The sequence below is a fragment of the Podarcis pityusensis genome (genome assembly GCF_964106645.2).
Source record: "Podarcis pityusensis genome assembly, chromosome: W".
NCBI classification, from domain to species: Eukaryota; Metazoa; Chordata; class Lepidosauria; order Squamata; family Lacertidae; genus Podarcis; species Podarcis pityusensis.
The window spans coordinates 13,828,564-13,845,591 of NC_138045.1; the positions used below are offsets into that span (position 1 = coordinate 13,828,564).

At 47.2% G+C, this 17,028-nt stretch overlaps 1 protein-coding gene across 2 annotated transcripts in view; it reads left to right on the forward strand.

The window, feature by feature from the left end:
• The window catches only part of LOC308467730 (UDP-N-acetylglucosamine--peptide N-acetylglucosaminyltransferase 110 kDa subunit-like), a 153,280-nt gene that overhangs the window by 128,175 nt on the left and 8,077 nt on the right, over nt 1-17,028 (forward strand). For both annotated transcript variants that reach the window (XM_080989418.1, XM_080989417.1), the window contains exons 18-21: nt 710-871; nt 3,949-4,101; nt 5,853-6,105; nt 6,694-6,817. In XM_080989418.1, coding sequence (XP_080845544.1) covers nt 710-871; nt 3,949-4,101; nt 5,853-6,105; nt 6,694-6,817 — 692 coding nt within the window. The remainder of the gene's footprint in view (nt 1-709; nt 872-3,948; nt 4,102-5,852; nt 6,106-6,693; nt 6,818-17,028) is intronic.

Sequence of the window (17,028 nt, forward strand, 5' to 3'; positions counted from 1 at the left end):
AAATACGGTATTTCTTGTTCTCTGGAAATGAAGTTGTAAATGTTTTATTTAAATCCTGCCAGTGAGTCCATGGTTTTCTGTTTTTTTTTCTGCAAGTAAGTTGTAAAAGGCTCCCATTCTTTTTCAAAGTCCCTCTTGCCCATTTCACGCAGTTTGTCTACTGACTTTCTTAGCTCTTCGTAATTCACCAGTTTTTCTTGCCACTGTTCACTCGATGGTCTTTCTCCTGTCTTCCAGTTTTGTGCTATTGGGATTCTTGCTGCTTTCGTGGGGTGCATAAATAACGTCCGATTTTTCTCCGGCAATTCTTGTCCTAAAATACCTAATGAAAAAGCTTCTGGTTTTTTCACAAAAGATTGCAAGATGATTTTAAAAATTTGGGAAATGATATATAATGAACTGGAAATAACATTTTTTCCCAGTTCATTATATACCGTTTCCCTTTTTTAAAAATCATCTTGCAATCCCACCGCGTACAATAGCTCCCCCCTAAAATGCCTGAAACGCAGACAAAATAAAGCCACAAGAGGGGTTGCCGCGTCAGAAAATCAGATTGTAACCGACTTGAGCGGCTGTCTGCGAAATCCTTTTCACTTTCTGTGCTATGCTTCTAATGGACAGGAGTGGCAGTGAGGCAGTTAACATGCAGCCAAATGGGCGGGGTTTCAATGATAAATTATCATTATTATTCTGTTATCTTGGCTTCCAGATGAAATGTCCTGACGGCGGGGATGACGGTGCCACCGGGCTCAGCATGCCCATTATTCCCATGAACACGATTGCCGAAGCCGTGATTGACATGATCAATCGCGGGCAGATTCAGATCACCATCAATGGATTCAACATCAGCAACGGGCTGGCAACGACTCAGGTGAGAGGGTTGGGAGAACAGTAATAATAATAATAATAATAATAATAATAAAAATAAAAATAAAAATAATAAAAATTATACCCCGCCCATCTGACTGGGTTTTGGGACTGAAGGGAATTTCTTTTCTTTTTAAAAAATATTTTTATTGGTATTTCCACGTATACATCCTCTAACAATATTTCTCTAACAATTTTCCATATTTCTCCCCCTCCTCCGCTGGACTTCCCTCATATTCCCATTTTGTTTTATTTCCATATTACTCACCCTGTGTGTTGTTTCCCAAAAAAATTCCCAATACTGTACATATAGTCTTGCTTTTCGTTATATACAATTGTGTTTGTTTATTCCAGGCATCCCCAACCTTTGGCCCACTAGATGTTTTGGACTACAATTCCCATCATCCCTGACCACTGGTCCTGTTAGCTAGGGATCATGGGAGTTGTAGGCCAAAACATCTGGAGGGCCAAAGGTTGGGGATGCCTGGTTTATTCAAACGTTGCCAATGAGTCCAATTCTTTATGTTGTCTCTTCATATATGTTGTAAATGGTTCTCATTCTCTTTTAAAGTCTTGGTTATCCTTTTCATGTAATTTATCTGTTAATTTTGCCAGTTCTGCATATTCCATAAATTTCCTTTGCCATTGTTCTTTCGTTGGTATTTCTTCTGTCTTCCAAGCTTGTGCTAATATAATTCTTGCCGCTGTTGTTGCATGCATAAATCATTTTCAATTTTCTTTTTTTAAATCTTGATCTGAAATTCCTAGGAGGAATGCTTCTGGTTTCTTAACAAAAGTCTTTTTAAACAGGGTTTTTTTCCCAATTCATTATATATCGTTTCCCAATAATTTCTAACCCTTTTGCATTCCCACCACATATGAGAAAATGTACTGGATGGAAGGGACTTTCGAGGAGCCACGGGGCTGGGACTGCCCAGAAGCAGAATCCACCTGCAATTCAACAAGATGATGATGTTGATGTTGATAATTGATTAAGGAATGATTGAAATAAGAATTTATTATGATTTATACCCAGCCCATCCGGCTTGTACAGCCCTGAGCCTCTGTTTCCAAAAAGCAAGCTGGACCTTCTGAGAGAGTCCTGGTAAATTTGGCCCCCTAAAAAAAGCTAAACAGCTTTGGCCCCCAATAATAATAATAATAATAATAATAATAATAATAATAATAATAATTTTTTATTTGTACCCCCGTCCTCCCCGGCCGGAGCAGGGCTCGGAGCGGCTGTAATCATATCAATAATACAATATACATAAAAAGAAGCAATCAATTAAAATGCACCCCAAAATTAATTCAGATAAATTAAAATTAAAACGGGACAAATGGCAAACCTCAGGTTAAAATGGAAAGCAGTTAATACTCTCCAGGACCAGCTGTTTACACTGTCCTCTTCAGATCACCACACAAACGCTTCTTGTTCTTTTATAAAACTTTTTATTGCGTATTAACAAAACAATCTTATAAACGGTTCTTATCTATTATTCCTCAGAGTCACTTATTTCAGATACCTTCTGAGCTCTGCTTCTCCGTGACCAGCCACTCTCAAAATGGCGAAGGCGCCCTTCCCTTCGCTTTCCCGCTCTTTTTTCTAACCTCCTGGCTAGAGCTGGCTTGTATCTCCCCTCCTCCGAATCTGAGCTAGAACTTAACCCTTGCCTTTCCTGTGAACAGCCAGTCCCTCCCTCTTGTTCCTCTTGCTCTCTTCTGTTAGATTCACTGCTCTCCTTCCCCCCTTGGCGAATGCTTTCTCCCTCTGAGAAACTGGAAACTTCTAACTCTTCCCTGACACTCTTATACAAAGAGAAAATGAGACTAAAAAAAAAGCTCCACAACTTTGGTCAGTCCAATGGGCAGTTGTTGCTTTAAATCATTTACTTTTCAAGAGTTCAGTGCAATCTATAGCAACTTGGATGCAAATTGAATATAAAATGTCACCATTCGCAAATAACGAAAATGCAGGAGGCTTGAAAAAGCCGAGTGTTGTTATTCAGAGTTCCTCTTTTTATTTCTAGACCGCTTTATGTTTTTAAGGGGAAAAAACCCAAAGCAGTTGACGTTAATACGTCAAATAAAGCAATCCAGGATGAAACAGCACAGAATAAAGTCAGGTGTAAAGTATACCAGCCTTCTCAGTGGTGGCGCCTGCCCCGTGGAATGCCCTCCTGTCAGATGTCAAGGAAATAAGCAACTGTCTGACTTTTAGAAGACGTCTGACGTTTTTCATGTTTGATGTTTTATTCTGTTTTCAGTGTTCAGTTGAGAGTCGCCCAGTGGCTGGGGAAACCCAGCCAAATGGGCAGGGTAGAAATAATAATAAATTACTACTACTACTATTACTACTACTATTAAGGCGGGGTAGAAATAGTAAAATATTATTACTATTATTACTACAGTGGTTCCTCTGGATGCAAACGGGATCTGTTCCGTAGCCCCGTTCACATCCAGAGCAGAACGCAGCCCGCGACTGAGCATCTGCACAGGTCGCAATTTGCCGCTTCCATGCATGCGTGTGACGTCATTTTGAGTGTCTGCGCATGCACGAGTAGCGTGGGGCCTGCCTGGTGTTTTGACATTAGTAGAATGTGTGCCCTTTTATTGAAAATGCATCTCTGTGTTATTTGTGGGGTATAGGAATTCATTCATTTTTTCTCTCTTCAAAATCTAGTCCGACCCCCCACAAGGTCTGAGGGACAGTGGACTGCCCGCTGCTGAAACAGTTTGCAGACCCCTGGTCAATATGGTCAATAAAGAAAAGGTCTTGCCTGTTTATTGGGTTCTTGTCCAGTCATTCTAAGGCAGGTTTCCTCAACCTCAGCCCTCCCAATGTTTTGAGACTACAATTCTCATCATCCCTGACCACTGGCCCTGTTAACTAGGGATGATGGGAGTTGTAGACCCACAACATCTGGAGGGCCGAGGTTGAGGAAGCCTGTTCTAAAGCAAAAGTTGCTCAAGTATAATCATTTGCTTTGCCAACCTTCTGATCTGACGCTACATAGCACTGAGTCAAAGCTCTGCCCCTTGAGCTTCCTTCCGATCTTCCCTCTCCATCTTCTCCTTCAGATCAACAACAAGGCGGCGACTGGCGAGGAGGTCCCACGAACCATCATCGTCACCACCCGCTCCCAGTACGGGCTGCCGGAGGACTCTGTGGTCTATTGCAACTTCAACCAGCTTTACAAGATCGACCCAGCCACTCTGCAGATGTGGGCCAACGTGAGTAGCTCCCTGTGGCGAATCGGAAGTCGCTGGTTTGCACCTATTGGGCGCCCTCTTGGGAAGACCCAGTCCTCTGAGTGTGTGTTCCGGAAGCTGGGCAATAGGTGCAGTGCACCAAGGATTCCCTGTCTGTTCTCCTGGTTGTCCTAGGGCAGGCATGTCCAAAGTCTTTTACGGGGGCCTAATGCGGTCAGTTTAATCTGGTGCCTGTGGCTGATTATGGGGTAAAAAAGCTCACCCAATCCTAAAAAAAGCTCAACAACTTTGGGGTTAAACCCTGCCGGTCAACAACTTTGGTTGGACACCCTGGATTTTAACATCCACGCTGACCCGACCTTCCAAGGGGCCGCTTAGGATTTTGTAGAAAGCATGGCCTCCGTGGGGCTGTCCCTGAATGAGTTTGGCCCAATTTATAGCCGCGAACATGCCTTGGACCTGGGGTTCACCTCTATGGACGGCGGCGATCTGACACTGAAGTGAAACAAAAGAAGTGCCGTGGCCGAATCACTTGGACTTCTCCACAACCCTTCCCCATTGCAGGGAGGCGGGACCAATTCGGATAGGCTGCACCCGCCACTGAATTGGATCCAAATGGTTTTCAGAGAGTGGTAGGGGATGCTTTATCCCATGTTGATGGCCTTTCAGCTGATTCCCTGGTGGCCTGCTGGGATGTGGAGTTAACCAGGGCTATCGACCGCCTGGCTCTGAAGCGCCCTGTCAGATTGCATGGAGCCCAGACAGCCCCACGGTTTCCCCCGGAGCTGAGGGTGATGAAACAATCGCAGAGACAGCTAGAGCGCTGGTGGCAGAAAACTCATTCTGAATCGGACCGGTTAGAGCTCAACGTCGAGCCTGCCGAGTGGCGATGGTGACAGCGAAGAGGGCTTTCTTTGCCGCCTCTATTGCATCTGCAGGAAACAGCAGCAGGAGACTCTTTCAGGTGGTTCGCAATTTCATGGAACCACCTTTGCCACCGGGGTCTGGTAAAGACCCCAAGGTCTCCTGCAAGGATTTTGCAAAGCTTGGACCAGGCTTCTTCAACCTCGGCCATCCTCAACCTCAGCCCTCCAGATGTTTTGAGACTACAGTTCCCATCATCCCTGACCACTGGTCCTGTTAGCTAGGGATCATGGGAGTTGTAGGCCAAAAACATCGGGAGGGCCGAGGTTGAGGAAGTCTGGGTTGGAGGATGAATGGTGGCTAACAGATGAAGGTTGAATCCTGACAACATTTTTGGGGGGACAGGGGGTGGGTGGGTTTGGGGGACTCCCTGTTCCTGAATGGGGCAACTGTGCCCCCAAAGGACCAGCTGAGCAGCGCGGGAGTCATTTTGGACTCCCCGCTGCCCATGGAGGCACAGGTCCATTCTGTGTCTGGGGCAGCTCCATCTGGGACGCAGGATGAGACCCCACCTAAAGGAGCACCTCCACCCCGGACGCCGGGGTCCCTCTCCCGAGGGCCTTCTGCCGGTTCCCTTATTACGAGATGTGAAGCTACAGGGAACCAGGCAGAGGGTCTTCTCAGTGGTGGCTCCCTCTCCCATCAGATGCCAAGGAAATAAACAAGTATCAGACTTTTAGGAGACATCTGAAGGCAGCCCTGTTTCGGGAAGTTTTGAATGACTGATGTTTTAATGTATTTCTAACTTTTTGTTGGAAGCCGCCCAGAGTGGCTGGGGAAACCCAGCCAGATGGGCAGGGTAGAAATAATAAAGTTATTATTATTATTATTATCATTATTATTTGCAGATTCTGAAACGTGTCCCGAACAGCGTTCTGTGGCTGCTGCGTTTCCCGGCTGTGGGGGAACCAAACATCCAGCAGTACGCGCAGAACATGGGCCTCCCCCAGAACCGGATCATCTTCTCTCCCGTTGCCCCCAAAGAGGAGCACGTGAGGAGGGGGCAGCTGGCCGATGTCTGCCTGGACACCCCTCTTTGCAATGGGCACACCACCGGGATGGATGTGCTCTGGGCCGGAACCCCCATGGTGACCATGCCAGGTGAGATGGCGGCGCAAGTTGGTATCATTATGATGATGATGATGGATATTGTTCTGGTATTGGGTGCTGAGACACATTGCGTTGAGTCGGACCTGGGATTCCCACTGGGGGGTGGGGGGGATGGCCGAGAGGTTGGCCTGTGTATCCCAAGAGTTCAGCTGTGAGCCAGGTGGTTATGCTAGTGGGAGGGAAGGAAGACACAGGGGGGGGGGTTATCCAGTTTGGGCGATGGGCCCTTCTACTTGGGCCGTTCCCTTAATCCACCAAGATGTTCCTCTACAACAGGGGTCTGCAAACTTTTTCAGCAGGGGGCCGGTCCACCGTCCCTCAGACCTTGTGGGGGGCTGGACTAGATTTTGAAAAAAATAATGAACAAATTCCTATGCCCCACAAATCACCCAGAGGTGCGTTTTCAATAAAAGCACACATTCTACTCATGTCAAAACACATGTCCACGGGCTGGATTGAGAAGGCGATTGGGCTGGATCTGGCCCCTGGCACTTAGTTTGCCGACCCATACTTAACAAGATGAGGACAGACCATGCTTGCGACGGAGCTTTGTATGACCTGCTGCCCTCCGTTTTGCAGGAGAGACCCTCGCCTCGCGCGTCGCCGCCTCGCAGCTCACTTGCCTCGGGTGCCCTGAGCTCATCGCGAAGAGCCGGCAGGAATACGAAGACGTCGCCGTGAAACTGGGGACAGATCCAGAATTGTACGTAGACGCGCAACTGGGGGGTGGGAGAGACCGCAGCGTTGGTTGCACAGCTCACGAAGCCCAATGGGAGCATTCAGCATCCCATTTCTTTGGAGAAAAACCTTCCTGGAATACAGTGGCGCCTTGGTTCCCAAACGCCTTGGCACTCAAACAACTCGGAAGCCAAACACTGCAAACCAGGAAGGAAGTGTTCCGGTTGGCAGACTTTTCCTGGTAGCCAAACGTGCTCCGTTTTGAGTGTGACGCTTCCGATTTGAGTGCCATGCTTCTGATTTGAGTGCCACACTTCCTTTTTTTGTGCTGCAATTCCACTTTTAAAAAAAAATAAAAATATTTATTACTTTTATAGATTACAAAAAAAGAGAAATAAAAAAGCAAAAGAGAAAAAGCAGAAGAAAAAACAGAAAAAAAACAAATAGAAGAAAAGAAAAAAACAAACACCATACAATACAATACAGTGGTGCCTCGCAAGACGAAATTAATCCGTTCCGCGAGTCTCTTCGTCTAGCGGTTTTTTCGTCTTGCAAAGCAACCCTATTAGCGGCTTAGCGGATTAGTGCTATTAGCGGTTTAGCGGCTATTAAAGGCTTAGCGGCTTAGAAAAAGGGGGGGGGAAGCGAAAAAAATCTCAAGACTCGCAAGACATTTTCGTCTTGCAAAGCAAGCCCATAGGGAAATTCGTCCTGCGAAGCGCATCAAAAAACGGAAAACCCTTTCATCTAGCGGGTTTTTCGTCTTGCGAGGCATTCGTCTTGCAGGGCACCACTGTATATAAACAATCCAGAACACAACCTAAACTCAAAACTAAACACATTAAGCTAAACTAAACAAACCCCACTCCCCAAAATAAAAACAATTTAAAAACATACATCCTCTCTTTTCCATACTCTATCTTTCATTCCCTTGTTTCCTCGATCTCCTCACACCTCCCTTTTTGTGTTCCGCTTCTATTGTTTCAGCAAATCCTTTCCATCTTTCTCCATTTTCTGTGATATTGTAAATAACGTATTATTTTAACCTTATTTTCCATTAATACTAAATTACTTATATGTACTTAACTCCTTATAACATTTCTATTAAGAAAATAAAAAATAAAAAAATAAAAAATCATTCCACCATTTTTCTATCACTCATTAGTTTTACCATAAGTCTATATAAAAAGTTTAAATTTTCCAATCTTCTTCCACCATCTCTTCTCCCAGGTTTCGGATTCTGCCAGTCCTTTCCGTCAATTCCATAAAGTCCATCAGCCTGGTGACCTTATGTCCGAGGCGCTTAATTCTTTTCCAAGTCCCTTCTGCAGGTCTTCTTCATTTTCTTTAATGCTAAAGAGCCAATCTCGGGGAAATTCCAACCTGTCAATCCTTTTCTTCCTTCTGGACAAATCAGCTGAGTTTCCATAGTTAAAACTACAGTCCATAAAGTATTTCCGGGTATATTTCAAAGTTCCTCCAATTCCAAAGCCCCCCAAAACTTCAATCTCCTCCAGGCCCGAGTCCATGTCCCAAAAGTCAGTTAGTCCCTGCATAAAGGGCTCTTTCCAACTTTCCTTCTTTAATCCAAACCGGGATCCATTCCTCGGAGTCTGACTTTTCCTGAATTCAATCATAGAAGGCCTCAACTTATAATCTCCAATTTGCTTCTGTAAATCCACAGATCTCACTTGTATTATTTTATGTTGAACAACAGCTGCATTCTCCATCTCCTTCTCCTCCTCCTCCTCCACCATTTGTCCTGCCAAAATGGGTTCCTGTACCAAGTCCTGAATTATTTCTGTGTTAGTGTTCGCTTTTTGACTCAAGTTGGTCACTTTCTGTTCCAAATTATCAACTTTAAAAGTCATATCATCCATCTTCTTGTGAAGCTGTCCCGGCGAACAGCTTATCTTACATAAAACAGTCACAATGGCCTCTCCTATCAACATTTTTAAATAGCCCAAGGTCGCTCTCTGGTTCCCAAACTCCTTTTCTGCAGCTGGAAATTCCCCAGTTACAGTCCTGTAACAGTTTCAAAAGCTCCCTCTAGAGGGAAACAGTCTCCACTTGTATCAGTTCTTTTAAGCACAATTTCAAACATTAAAGATAAAATTTCAGTTACTTTTCCTCTTTTTTAAACGCAGAAAGGGACAATGGAAACAGTATCTTACTCGAACTTCCGGAGGTGGCGCCATCGGTTAATGGCGGATTCCCTCTAATTTGGAGGGAACCCGCTCCATGGAAATAGGGTCAAATTCCGCTTCGGCGTAGCGGGGACCCCTGAAATCACAGGCGGGTGAAGCCTGTGAACTTGGGACTCGGCGGGCACGTTTTGCGCCCCCCCAATCCGTGAAGGAACCCGGCAACGGGCTCCGGAACGGAACGGGGGAAGTAGCGCTGTGCTGTGAGTCGTCTGCTTCTTCTGTGGAGTGAAGCCGCGTAGCTGTTGCCGGAGAGCGCTGCCTTTCTTCCCTGAAAATTTGGCTTTGAAAACAACGATCCGTGAGTAGGATTTCTATGTAATTAAGGAACCGTACAAAATTTGAAAAGAATTTGGCCGAAGCGGAGAGGTATAAAAAGGAAGTCTGCCTCCCGCTTGTGTAGATAAAACAAAGCATTGAACTTGAAAGCGGAAGCTTTAAAAGACGCATAAAAGGACTACAATCCGATCATCTAACCAGGACTTTTCCCCCTCAACTTGAGGGAAGAGGGGGGGAAGCTTTGAATGTTATTTCTTTAAGAAGAAGTGAGAAAGAGGAGATAAAAACCACCGCTCAATCCCCCTGGAACGGGTTCTCAGTGACAGTAAAAAGTTGGAGAAAAGGTATTGTCTTTGAACATATTTTGACAGCTAGTCCTGCACTTGAAATACAATTTGGATACAATATTGCTGACAGGTATCTCCTGGTCTCAAAGTAACTGTTTAAGATAGACTGTTATCTTTCTGGTGAATTGGGGGGACTCAAGGAAGAAGTAAAGTATTTAAGAACTCTATGAGTGTTACAGTGTCCCCCTAGTGGAATTTGGAACTTGTTACAACTAGTTACAATTGCAGCTGGCCTGAGGAATTTCTCACACTGTCTTCTTGGAACTTTCCACTTCAAAACAATTTTGAATTTAACCGTGTGACTGACCTTGAGTTTTATCTAGAGGGGTATGGCAGATGGGAAAGAGAAACTAGAGTCGTTACAAGCAACAAGGTTGGGCAGAGTATTGCGAACAGACGGTGAACTGCAAAGGAGAGCCTCGACCTCTGGTCCCTCTGGGGTTCCAATAGCAGCCCCATCAGCACAACCTAAAACTAAAGGTATGGCAAGTGACGACGCCTTTGCTCACGTTTTGGCTAAAATTAATGAATCTTTGGATAGAATAAGCAAACAAGTAGCAGAGGCATCTGTCAGGGAACTGCCATCGGAAGGAAGGGAGGTGAAAGGGCTCACACAGGTTGGGAGAGACTCAGCAGCTGAAGAGGGAACCAGTAGGGGGAGAGGAGGTGAGCTGAGGGAAAGTGAGCTGGAGGGATGGCTCAGAGACACTTCCAGCGAAAACAGTGGGGAGGTTTCAGGACCTCCTGTAGGGACACCCACTCCTCGCCGGAAACTGTCACGCAGAGAGTCCAGAAGACGTGTTTCCGTTAAGGAGCTTTTATGTTGGAAGCGATTCCGAAAGCAACCACTGTCGGAATCTGCCAGCGACTGACGGAGCCATGTTTAAGGGGCTCCGTTACAGACAGAGGTTTGCAAACTTGACCAAACTCTGAGGGACTTGGATTTTACACACAAGCAGCTCATCGTCCCATCACAGCATTCCGACAGTCTCCGTGAGCAGCTTGTGCAGGAGAAGGCATCATGAGCAACCCAGCCGGAACCGGAGAAGCAGGAGCTGGAGCGGGTCCAAGCCTGGAAGAAAGGTACCGGGCGTTGGAGGTCCAGCTAGCGCTGCAGACGGCGAGGCTCGAGGAGAGGAGGGCTCAAGATGCAGAGAAGGGGAAAACCACCCCGCTCGCCAGAAAGTTGCCAGGATTGGTACAGAAGTTTGGGGGGGAGCCCAAGGACTATCATGCCTTTAGGACAGAGATGCAATATGCCCTTAATCTGCAGTTTGATGACTTTCCCGACGAGGAATCGCGGGTGGCTTTTGTGATTGGGCATCTCGAAAAGGGGGCGAAAGACTGGGTGAGGCCCCTGATGGCAACGAATAATGACATCCTGAAGGACACGAGGAAGTTTTTTCGTGCCATGGATCTGATGTTTTCCAGCGATATTGAGCAAGGAGTGGTACGCAGACAGTTAATGGCGTGCAAACAGGGGAGCCGATCTGTTCGTGAGTACTGGACTGAGTTTACCATGTTGATCCATAAATTGGGGTGGGATCTATCGGCGGAACCCATTCAAATGCTCTTTGAAGAAGGGCTTTCTTCGGCTGTGAAAGACGAACTTTCCCGGGCGCCCAGGGCGGAGTCTATGGACCAGCTGACCAAATCAGCGCTGACCATAGGAGCGCGCCAAGAGGCGAGAGCCTTGGAGAGGCAGGAAGGGAAGGGGGAACGTTGGAGGGAGCTTCGCATTCCAGAGATTCCAGAGCCACCGTTCCCGCCGGGAGAGCCGATGGAAATTGGAACAGCGCGCGCGCACGCAGTTTCAAAGCCCAGTGAAGAGCGGAAGAAGGAGGGGAAGGGCACCAAGAAATGTTATCTCTGCCAACAGCCAGGTCATTTTGCCAGAGTCTGCCCCCAAAGAAAGGAATGGCAAGGAATGGCGGGAGCTGTTGGGGAGAGGGAGGAAAAGGTACCGGAGCAAGTAAAAGCCAACGCCTGGCTGCCACCGTCAGGGCACAGCAGCCAGGCCAAAGAGCAGTGAAAGTGCCCACGCCGGAACCTCCTAAACCCGCCCTAGTGATAGAGGTGTTACTAGAGCTGCCTAACGGACACCCACTAAAGATAAAGGCGCTATTGGACTCAGGCAGCTCCTGCAATTTCATGAGTAAGGAGTTTGCTGCTGAGCACCAGATACAGACTATCCCTTTAAGTAACCCTTTGCAGGTGACCACGATCGATGGAAGGGAGCTGCTGGGAGGAGAAGTCAGCCAGCAGACCGTCCCAATGATAATGAGGGTAGCAAGACACACTGAGCTAATAGCGTTTAATGTGGCTACCTTGGGAGGAGCTCCCATTATTTTGGGGATGAGCTGGCTAGCGTTACATGATCCGCTAGTGGGCTGGCATCAGAGAGTGGTCTCCTTTGGGTCAGCACATTGTCTAGAACACTGCAAAGAGCGGGAGGCTCAAGGAGGGGCCAGAGCCACTCTAGCAGGGACGGAAGTAACGGAGAAGGGGAAGGTTCCCCAACAATACGCCGACCTGAGCAACGTCTTCAGCGAGAGGGAGGCAGACAAACTACCCCCACATAGACCCTTTGACTGTCAAATCAATTTACTCCCTGGGGCACAGCTCCCTGTAGGCAAGCTGTACGCCATGTCAGACATAGAGATGCAGGAGCTAAGGGAGTTCATTGACAAGAACCTGAAGAGAGGGTTCATCAGAGAGTCCAGGGCGGTGGGGGGCAGCCCAGTGTTTTTTGTGGATAAAAAAAACACGGACAAACCTAGACTTGTAGTGGACTTCAGGGCCTTAAATGCAGTGTCAGAACCAGTGACTTTCCCGATGCCCAGAATTGATGACATTTTGACAAGGGTCAGGAAGGGAAAGATTTTTACTAAACTGGACCTGAGGGGGGCGTACAACCTGATACGAATAAGGAAGGGGGATGAATGGAAAACCACCATGTTCACCCCTTTGGGGGCATTTGAATATTTAGTTATGCCCTTCGGCTTACAAGCAGGCTCCGCGTGCTTTCAATCGTTTATGAACCACGTCCTGGGGCCTTTGCTTTACAAGAATTGTGTGGCCTTCTTAGATGACGTGTTAGTATATTCAGAGAATGAGGAGCAGCATGTAAAAGACGTCAGGGAAGTGTTGGGCAGACTGCAAGCCAATCAGCTGTGGGTGAAGCTAGAGAAGTGTCAGTTTCATGCCAAGGAGGTGGAATTCCTGGGGTACCGCTTGTCGGACAAGGGATTGGCCATGGATCCTGGCAAGGTCCAAGCGGTACTGGAATGGAAAACACCGAAAACAAGGAAGGATGTGCAAAGATTCCTTGGATTTGGAAACTTCTATCGGAAGTTCATCAGAAATTTTGCCCACTTGACGGCGCCCATTACGGACTGTCTCAGCAGTAAGAGGAAATTCGTTTGGACGGCGGAGGCGGAGCGAGCTTTTGAGGAGCTGAAAAGGGCGTTCGCTTCGGAAGAACAGCTCCTGCATGTGGATTTACAAAAACCGATGCGAGTGGAAACGGACGCATCAGACCGGGCTGTGGGGGCGGTGCTTCTGCAGCCTGGCAAGGAGGAGTCGGAGTGGAGACCGTGTGCCTTTTTTTCGCGAAAGCTGAACAAATCTGAGAGGAACTACACGGTGTATGACCGAGAACTACTAGCCATTCATGAAGCGTTCAGGAGATGGAGGCATTTATTAATTGGGGCACAACATAAGGTGCAAGTGTGCACGGACCACAAGAACTTAGAGTATTGGAGAACGGCACGAGTGCTCAACCAACGGCAAGTGAGATGGGCCCAGGAGTTCTCCAAATTCCACTTTGAAATTTGTTATGTGCCAGGTCCAGAAAATGTTAGGGCGGACGCTCTCTCACGCAAACCTGAATATTTGGAAGGGGAGGGGGCACCCGAAGAGAGACATGTCATCCCAGAGGACCGCTGGGTGTGTGGGGCGGCATTGGTGGGGCAAAGAGAACTGGTAGAGGAAACAGAGAATGATGAATACGCCCAGAATAAGCTCAGAGGTCTTAGGGGTGAGGGAGAGGAACCAGGGGGTTTCGAGGAAAGAAATGGAGCTTTGTATTACAAAGGGGCACTGTATATCCCTGAAGGAGACTTAAGGGGGAGGGTACTCAAGCAGTTGCACGACAGCCCCACGGCGGGGCATTTTGGACAACACAAAACCATGTGGTTGGTCACCAGGGAATTTTGGTGGCCTAAGGTGAGGGAAGATGTACGGGAGTATGTAAGAGGGTGCGAGCAATGCCAGCGAGCCAAAGGGGAGAGGCGGGCGCCGGCGGGGCTATTAGAACCCTTACCAACCCCAGAACGACCTTGGGAGGCAGTGTCGATAGATTTTATGACTGATCTGCCGAAGTCCAAGGGGAAAACAGCCATCATGGTGGTGGTAGACCTGCTAACAAAGATGTGCCACTTTGTAGCCTGCTCGCATGCAGTCACGGCGGAAGAGACAGCGAAGTTATTTGTAGAACACATTTTTAGGTTGCACGGGGTGCCATTGAGGGTGGTCTCAGACCGAGGAAAACAATTTACTTCCAGGTTCTGGAGGAAGCTCATGAGCTTACTGCAGGTGGAGGTCAACTTTTCGACTGCCCGGCACCCTGAAACCAACGGGCAGGCGGAAAGAGCAAACGGTGTCCTCCAGCAATACCTGAGGTGTTATGTCAATGACAGAGAGAATGACTGGGTAGAAAAGTTGGCGCTGGCGGAATTTGCCTACAACAATGCCGAGAATGTGTCCACAGGGATGAGCCCCTTCTTGGCTAGTTATGGGTGTCATCCCAGGGCTTTCCCAGGGGGAGAAGGGGAGAGATGGAGCGTCCCGGCAGCCGAGCATTTTGTAGAAGAAATGGAAGCAATCCATCGTCAGCTCCAACTCAACTTAGAAAGGGCGAAGGAAGAATACAAGAGGCAGGCAGACAAGAACCGAAGGGAAGGTGAAACCATAAGGGTGGGAGATAGGGTGTGGCTGTCAACCCAAGGGTTGCCGTTCAAAGGAGGTTGTAAGAAATTAAGACCCAGGAGATTGGGTCCCTTTGAGGTCATTCAACAGGTCAACCCAGTGGCTTTCAGGCTCCGGTTACCCAACCACATGAAACTGCACCCAGTATTTCACAGGTCGTTACTGTCACCGTATGAGGGGGGACGAGAAGGGATGGCCACTCGGGGACCGGTCATAGAAGAAAGGGAATGCAGCAGCCATGTGGCAGAAATCCTCGACGCCAGGTGGAAGGGGGATCAGGTGGAGTATTTGGTAGCGTGGGAAGGAGAACCGGAGTCAGAAAACACTTGGGTAATGGCAGAAGATATCAATGACGAGGTATTGATAGAAACGTTCCATCAAAGGTTCCCAAGGAAACCTCAGCCTGTGGAGAGGTTCCGGAGGGAATACTTTGGGACCACCGATGAGGAGGAGGAGTTGGAAGGATTCCCGGACTCGGAAGGGGAAGGGGAGATGGACTCTGAGGAGGAGGAGTACTTCGAGACCAGGAACCGCAACAGGTGGAGAGAAGTGTTCGAGACATTGGAAGATGAAGGAAGTTCATTCCGGGGTTTTGCCTCCTCACCGCCCGTAGAGGAGGGGGCGGGAGGGGGTGAAGGGGGCCCTGGAGGGGAGGTGGATGTCAGGGAACTGCCATCGGAAGGAAGGGAGGTGAAAGGGCTCACACAGGTTGGGAGAGACTCAGCAGCTGAAGAGGGAACCAGTAGGGGGAGAGGAGCTGAGCTGAGGGAAAGTGAGCTGGAGGGATGGCTCAGAGACACTTCCAGCGAAAACAGTGGGGAGGTTTCAGGACCTCCTGTAGGGACACCCACTCCTCGCCGGAAACTGTCACGCAGAGAGTCCAGAAGACGTGTTTCCGTTAAGGAGCTTTTATGTTGGAAGCGATTCCGAAAGCAACCACTGTCGGAATCTGCCAGTGACTGACGGAGCCATGTTTAAGGGGCTCCGTTACAGACAGAGGTTTGCAAACTTGACCAAACTCTGAGGGACGTGGATTTTACACACAAGCAGCTCATCGTCCCATCACAGCATCAGACAAGATTGATCAAAATACAGTAAGTTTAAATAATTTGGGACAGAAAGTAAATATTAATACAGAGACTATTCAGAAACTATTAGAGGAATCGGCCTCAACACGTCAGATTGCCGAAGAGGCTAAAGAAATTGCTACAGCTACTGTTGCAGAGGTTCAAGAGAAGATACCACCGTTACATAAACAACTTGAAGACCATAAGTTAACTCTGTCTATGATTAAGTTGAAGGAGAAACAAGTGAACTTAAGGGTCAGAGCAGTACCTGAAGTGGAGAAAGACAATTTAGTTGATTTTCTTACACAGGAATTCTTAGATTTTTGGAACCCAGAATTGGTAAAAGACCGTTTCAAAATAGTGAATGCTTTTAGACTTGGAAAAGGAGGAGGAAAGAAGGTGAGAGATTGTTTGATTACTCTCCGAACAAAAGAAGAGAGGGAGAAGATCTTGGGTTTGCATTTCCAGAAGACACTGGAAATACATCAGTCAAAAGTGGAGATATTTAAGGACATTCCGAAACACCTTCTGGATCTCAGATCTAACTACAAAGACCTGGTCACCTTGTTGAGAAGTAATAGAATTAACTTTAGGTGGGAATTTCCTCAAGGCCTATCTTTTAGCTACAAAGGAAAGAAGAGGAAAATAAGATCGGAAGACGACAAAGACAAATTCTGGAGAGACCACGGAGAAGACCTACAAAAGAAAGTCACAGGAGAGTTAAGAGCAATAGCAAGAGAAACTTTAGACATACCAGGACTATCTCTGGAACTAAAAGACCGCCTGAAAAACGTGATACCACCGACGGAACAGGAACAGGCACTAGGTGCTGTTGGAGGAGAACTAAAATAATTACATCATGGCCCTGCAACTGCTAACCTGGAACTGCCATGGCTTGAACTCCCTTCAGAAAAGGAAATCAGTGTTTCATTTATAAAAAAGGAACAATTGGATTTGATCTGTCTACAAGAAACACATATAACAAGATTACACAGGAAATTGTTGATAAATAAAAGACTTGGTCAGGAGTTTATTTCATCGGACAAAGTTAAAAAAAGAGGGGTTGTGATTATGCAAAGGACAGACTATCACCGAAATTTATTTTTAAAGATGACCAAGGAAGATTTGTGGCAATTGAAATCCAAACACAAGGAGAAAAATTTTTGATAGTAGGAATCTACACACCAAATGAAGGGAAATCTGATTTTTTTAAGAAGTTGCATGAGACTTTGATGGACTATTTGGATTACAACATGATTTTGATGGGAGACATGAATGGAGTGGTATCTACATATATGGACAAGGCACAAAGACAGGTAGTCACTAAGGATGGTAGACTACCGAAAACCT